A 7,508-nucleotide genomic window follows, 5' to 3' on the forward strand; every position below is an offset into this window, starting at 1 on the left:
GAGCACAGCTCCCTCCCCCCATTCTCACCACATTCTACAGAGGCACTATAGAGAGCCTACTGACCAACAGCATCTCTGTCTGGACTGGAGCCTTCAATGCCTCCGACTGGAAGTCTCTCCAGAGTGGTGAGGACGACGGAAAAGATTATCAGGCCTCCTCTTCCTCCTATCCAGGAGATCGCAAAAAGCCGCTGCCTGACCAGGGCTCAGAAAATCTGCAAAGACTCCTCCCACCCCCACCAAGGACTGTTTTCACTGCTGGACTCTAGGAAGAGTGTTGAGTAAATGTGATCTCATTGTTATTAATGCTGTTTCTGTGTATCATGAGAAGAGAGGCTTGCCGTTGTTGTTGTTGTTGTTGTTGTTGCCTCCAATAGGTTATATACGGTAGTGCCGGTTCATCCGCGCTATCGTCAGGTGATCTCTTCCGGTTCACTGCGCACCAGGAAATGACGTCACACACACAGAAAAGTTCGATGGAGTTGTGTTCTTTTTCCCACAGTTACCGATGTTTTGTTTCCCGGTGCTGTGAGGCATTGTACTGAACCATTCTTAAAATAAACCATCATCTTTCATATATATACAACTGGAGTATTCATTGAAGATGAATGAAGAAGGAAGAAACCCAACAAAGAGGTTCCGCAGCCTCCGAAGCAGAACCTCCAGGTTCTGTAACAGCTTCTTCCCTCAGGCGGTAAGACTCTTGAACGCATCATAATTATCCCCTCAATTCCCCCCAAAATGGATTAACTCGCTGGAATAAAAAGACAATATAACATACATCCATAAACGTGGATGCATATGAAAAAGTGCAATATATTTATCTGTACAGTAATCTATTTATTTATATCTGCACCTTATTGCTTTTTTATCCTGCACTACCATGAGCTAATGCAACGAAATTTCGTTCTTATTTGTACTGTAAAGTTCAAAATTGAATGACAATAAAAAGGAAGTCTAAGTCTAAGATAATAGCTTCAATATAGAGGCAACTTGTTTTTCCATACTGGTACATTAAACCATTTATTTATCAACCATGAATACTTTTAAATAGTCTACATGCACACAAACACTCATGCACACATTCACGCACACATCACAAAGATGAGTGTAAGGAGCTGTAATGTATTTAAATCAGTAATATACTCAGCAGCTAATTTATTTGTATTAATATTAATAATAATATATACATAATCAAAAAATAACAATGAATGATAAATAAAAACATTTCGTTTTAATTTATTTTCCATTGAAAATCGGTGCCGACGTCATAAAACGGTTACATGTGTTTCTTTTAGTGGACATCCATATATGGTCAAACGTGAAGCGGAAATTGATGGGTGACAAATTGACCGTCCTCGTCCTCATCCTCATCTTCCTCCCGCCGCCCTTTTAAAAGCCACGCGCCTCTCATGCCCGCCATGGTCATTGTGATCAGCACCACTGATGGACCAGAAGCAGAACTCAGCATGTCTTCCAGAGGCAGCACAAGAATGAGTTTCTCCATGAAGAACATTCTGGACTTACCTGGTGGTTCTGGTTCCGATGACCAGGAGGAGGCCGACACCCATGAGAGTTCCGTCAAGGCTCCTTTTGGACAGAACTGCGAACTACGCCGCCAGCTGCAGCTGTCAGGTGAGACCTGATCAACTTTTTAATAGATTGTCACGTACACGCTTCATTTGACGTTAATTGATTGAGTCGTTCGGTGTGGATTAAATCATCAGAACATTTGGAACCTTTCCGTGGAACGTGAAAGTAATCAAACTTCTTGTTCCGTGCAGTCCACCCGTGTCAGGACGTGTCCGTGGACGCACGGCAGGAAGCGGCGAGCGGCGAGGTTGAGCGGCGTGCAGGCGGCAAAAAGCGACGCGTCCTCTTCTCCAAAGCGCAAACGTCCGAACTGGAGCGGCGCTTCCAGCAGCAGAGATACCTGTCTGCGCTTGAGAGGGAGCACCTGGCCGGCCTGATCCAGCTGACCCCAAACCAGGTGAAGATCTGGTTCCAGAACCACCGCTACAAGACGAAGAGAGCCCGGGCCGAACGCAGCTTGCAGGCGCTGCGGCTGCTGCAGGCGCGCAGGTGCGTCATTCCGGTTCTGCTGCGGGACGGAAAGCTATGTGAACAGGTCAGAGGTCAGAACCAGCTGTGCTTAGGTCTTCCTGTGTGGACATACACACAGGTGCCGAACCCGGAGCAGACCCGCATGGCTCAGACTTGGACCAGCTGGACCTGCTGAAACACCACAGCACCGGCCTGGTTAGGTGTTGGACATTTCTGATGTTTATCGACATTCTTTCTGTGTGTGTTAACAACAACAACAACAACGACACGTGAGGAAACCGGAAGTAAAGGCACTTTTTTTTTCCAACAAAACATTAAACATGTTTTATTATATAAATGTGAACATGAAATCTGAAAATGAAATGTGATATTTTTATAACTTTACAGATTTCCTATTTTTCATTTTATATGAAATTATTAGATTTAAAAAAAAATATTACAACATTTTATTATTAAATGTTTTTCATTTTATATGACATATTTGACAGTTTTTGTTACTTTGAATACTTTAATATTAAACATTTTCAACAGTGCATGAAACGTTATGCAAATGGTTGCCTTTTTATTGATTTTGTATAATTTTGCTTGCTCACTCTTAATGTTAAATATGCTTGTACAACATCCTATACATCATATATCATAAACTATATGTAAAGTATTATTTTGTATATTTATTGTTTTTTTCAATGTGGTTAAAAAGTTAGAGTATAAAAAGTGTTGTGTGAATATATTTCAATATGATTTTATTAATGTAAATATTTATGATAATGTTATGACTACAAAAAGTTAAAAAAATATTTTCTTGTTCTTTGAAATAACAGTTTAATAAGAACATCTACTAATACATATTATTACAGTATACTAGCATTATCTTATTTGATGCATACATGATGATCCACATTTTTTAAGATATTTTTTATTTAGCATTGTATCCATGCAATCACGTACAGTACATATTACAAATTTTAATGCTCATATTTTGCTATTTAAAATGATGTAAAAACACACACAGTTTCAACATACCAAAGAAGGCATTGTCACGCCAAATTTCTTTCCCCCCTACAAAAACTTCCGTGGTCATGTTTCCTCTTACGTCATTGACAGCATTACGTCATTGATAGCACTTCGGCTTTGACTGCCCGTCGCTGGAAGGATACTTCGTCTTTGACAGCTGCTGGAATCTGAAGAAATCGATTATTGTTTTTTTTTGTACAGGCGCGAAACAGGACAGTCGCGTGCCGGTTAAGGACCCCCGGCAACTTTGTGACTTTATTGGACGCAGCCCCGGAAGTAAATGGGGGGGGGGGGGTTGTAGGGGGATGAAATTTGGCGTGACAGCACCAAGCCATAAAATTAAAGAAATTGATCAGCAACTATAAGGAGAAAATGTAGTAAAGTGCTACAGTAGCATTGTTACCCAATCATAATAATGATAGTACAGCAAATAATATTGTATATGTGAATAACAGATGTACTTATGGGGCTGTGGAATCTCTACAGAAGGCATTGGTTATCATAATTCAATAATTCTGACTATGCTTGGTAATGTTGTTTAGTATATTATTTTTGAATTTATTTAAGAATTTTATGTTCCAGATGAAAAACTATGTAGTGAGCATTTAATTGTTTTAAACTGGATAAAGTGAATCAAAATGGTCATCTACATAATGTACGTGATTATCATTATTATTATTTTATGTTTTGTTTTTCTCTGTGCTGCTCTGTGCTGTGAATGTTTGATGGAGGATTTAGAGGTCATGACCCCCAGCACGACCATCTCCCATCTGACGTGTAAAAAAATCCCACATTACTTCAAAGTTCTCTTTTTTAAGAACACATCATTATTTATGATATCATCATCATTTAGCATATCATTGATATCATTTGAAGAGCTGGACGAAGTGGCTGGGTAGAGGGAAGTCTGGGCTTCCCTGCTTTGGCTGCTGCTCCCGCGACCCGACCTCGGATAAGCGGAAGAAGATGGATGGATGGATGGCATTTGATATCGTATCATATTATCAATGAATAAATCAATAATATAATTTTATATATCATTTATATCATCATTCATATATCATTATTTGATGAATCAGTGACGGCGTGGCGAAGTTGGTAGAGTGGCCGTGCCAGCAATCGGAGGGTTGCTGGTTACTGGGGTTCAATCCCCACCTTCTACCATCCTAGTCACGTCCGTTGTGTCCTTGGGCAAGACACTTCACCCTTGCTCCTGATGGCTGCTGGTTAGCGCCTTGCATGGCAGCTCCCGCCATCAGTGTGTGAATGTGTGTGTGAATGGGTGAATGTGGAAATACTGTCAAAGTGCTTTGAGTACCTTGAAGGTAGAAAAGCGCTATACAAGTATAACCCATTATATTATTATCATCATTTAATTTCACTGTTGCAAAATAACATTTGTTATAATAAAGCGATACCATTTTAAAATATTAATTCATTTTTATTAATCATGCGTTACATGAGTAATCATATTTTATAATGATGTTGTTGTTACAACATAAACGATTTATAAATTGATAATCCATCCATCCATCCATTTTCTACCGCTTGTCCCTTTTGGGGTCGCGGGAAATTGATAATCATATTTGATAATATTTTATGTTGGACTGAAGCGTTTTAACATGAAATAAAAGCTTTGTATCCACAAATATTTCAACACGAGAAGCTGGACAAGGAAGATATGAAATATTAAATATGGAATACTGTGTGTTTTATTAGGGAGCTAATATGAGAGAGTGCAAAAAGGTCAAAAGATTGATTGATGGTTAGGATGATAGATTTATGATAGATGTATTTATTACTTCTGTGATATGTACTTATCAGTTTTTAATAGATGAGCGTATTACTTTTATGATAAATGGGCTTGATTATTTATGATGGATGCACTTATTGATATATACGATAAATTTATTTATTGATGCATAATAGATGTATTTTTTACTTTTATGATAATGTATTTATTAATTTATGATAGATGTACTTAATATATGATATATGTATTTATTAATTTATGACAGGATGTGTGACTTTTATGATGGATAAACTTACAAATTTATGATAGACCTATTCATTAATGTATATGGTAGATGTACTTATTAATTTATGATGGATGTATATGTACTAATTATTTTATGATAACTGTACAGAGTATTTGCATATGAGTATATGCAGAGTTTACAGCAGTATACTCAAAGGTAGCATGAAAGATGTCAGAGTGGAAGAAAATACATATTAAACAGGTTGAAAAAAGAAAACCTGAAGATTTCAAAGTTATCAACTAAACACATCAACAACAAAGTAAACAAATTATGAAACATGGACAGGTGATTAATTGTGACTTGTAATCAATAAGTACAGTAAGGTTTTACAGCAGTACCACAGTTTTGTCATGATTCGTTTTTTGACTAACATGTCGGCCCATATTTTTGTTCTGGTTCTTGTACAAAACAAACTTTTCGATAACAAAGGTGACAAACACTGTAATTATTCTCCAAATGTGTCTTGTGTTCATTTTGACTCTAATTCATAACTATATTTCTTATGGAAAAGGTGCTTTGCTTTTTTACGGTTTTGTTTTCATCAGACAAAACAAACAAAAACTGAGGAACTAATTGAGTGATTAATTCATTGTTGACTCATTGGTCAATTGTTTAATTTATTGACAATCTGACTAATCCTTGTTGTGCTTTTCTTTCTTTCACTGCTGAATAATCATATGTATTGTTACATTTTGTTATTTTCATTACATGTATATAATTGTTATTATTGTTACTTTTTCGTTATTATTGTAATATATCATATTTAATTACTATTATTGTTGATATCATAACATGTTATTATTGTTACATAGTATCATTGGCTACGCTATTATTATCATTGTTACACATTATTGTATGCTTTATTATTGTTACATATTATGACAACAAGCAAAAAAAGTGAGATAATAAAAAGTAAACATGAGTTCAACATGTCAAAAAACTATTAGTAATAATAATGACCATGCATAAATAAACACAACTTTTTCCCTAATACATGTATGAAGAAGTACAATAGTGTAATCGTGTGATTCATTTCTCTCAAACTAACAAACAATATTTGGGTCATGCAGTTCATCAAACTGACGTCAGGTGACGACATAAACCAAATTACTGCAGAGTCGACTCGCGTGTAGAGAGAGTATGGACATCCAGGTTTCAAGCGATCTCCTCAATGATTGGCCAAAAGGCACTCACGTGACTACAGGGCGCCATGTTATGTACCAGTTTGAAGATGCAGCTAAGCAACACTGCACTTCCTCATTATACATTTATTTGAAAGTACCAGGAGAGTGGAAAAACAAATTGCCTCTTTATTAGATAGGTAGATACATAGATAGATAGACAGTACTTTATTGATTCATTTAGAGTTCCCTCAGGAAAATTAAAATTCCAGCAGCAGTGTACAGAATTGAGATATCATTTAAGAAGTAAATAATGGAAGTATAAATGGAAATACAATGGAAAATATAACAGTAAGAATAAAAATAAAAAGTAACAATAAGAATAAAAATATAACAGTAAAAATAAGAATATAACAAGAGAAACTAGGCAGAAGTGACCATGTAATTAAAAGTATATTAGTCCTGCACTTGGGATGAAGCAGTCTAGCACTGAACAGGCTCCTCTGGCTACTGACAACGGAATGCAGAGGTTGACTGGCATCATCCATGATGCTCAGTAGTTTTTCCACAGTCCTCTTCTCTGCCACCGTCACCAGATAGTCCAGTTATTAGTTATTAGTATTCCGATATTATCATATATATCTGATTTATGACACCTAAAGACTTCCAGAGTTTGAGAGTAAAATAGATATGATCCAAATAGTATCAATCTCAAGGAGATTCCCCAGCCATTTTCAATCAATCAATTAATCAATGTTTATTTATATAGCCCTAAATCACAAGTGTCTCAAAGAGCTGCACAAGGCACAACCTCGGTACAGAGCCCACATAAGGGCAAGGAAAAACTCACCCCAGAGAGATAACGAGGAAGCCACACATGTCACATGACATAGTGATAGGGACTGCAGATCCCTTCCCCACCAAAAACAATGTAAATCCTGCAGACTTTGTGAGAGCCAACAACGATGATGATCCAGAACCTTATATTGTTGATCCTGAATATAAGGAGGACGAGCTACAAGTTTTAGAAGCACTGCTAAACAGATCCAGCTTTAGTGAAACACTAAGCATCATGTAAAGTAAAGTACCAATGATTGTCACACACACACTAGTTGTGGCGAAATTATTCTCTGCATTTGACCCATCACCCTTGATCACCCCCTGGGACAGGGGTCAGGAACATTTTTGGCTGAGAGAGCCATGAAAGCCAAATATTTTAAAATGTATTTCCGTGAGAGCCATATAATATTTTTTAATACAGAATACAACT

The 7,508-nt window shown here is 36.9% G+C and overlaps 1 protein-coding gene across 1 annotated transcript; it reads left to right on the top strand.

Annotated features, from left to right (window-relative positions):
* Window positions 1-1,494: 1,494 nt before the first annotated feature.
* Window positions 1,495-2,343, top strand: nkx2.2b (NK2 homeobox 2b). Its single transcript, XM_062043645.1, has 2 exons — window positions 1,495-1,635; window positions 1,785-2,343. The coding sequence occupies exons 1-2, from the start codon at window positions 1,506-1,508 to the stop codon at window positions 2,237-2,239; spliced, it is 585 nt and encodes a 194-aa protein (XP_061899629.1). The 5' UTR covers window positions 1,495-1,505; the 3' UTR covers window positions 2,240-2,343.
* The last annotated feature ends 5,165 nt before the right edge of the window (window positions 2,344-7,508 follow it).

This window comes from Entelurus aequoreus, linkage group LG04 (assembly GCF_033978785.1).
Source record: "Entelurus aequoreus isolate RoL-2023_Sb linkage group LG04, RoL_Eaeq_v1.1, whole genome shotgun sequence".
Lineage (NCBI taxonomy): Eukaryota > Metazoa > Chordata > Actinopteri > Syngnathiformes > Syngnathidae > Entelurus > Entelurus aequoreus.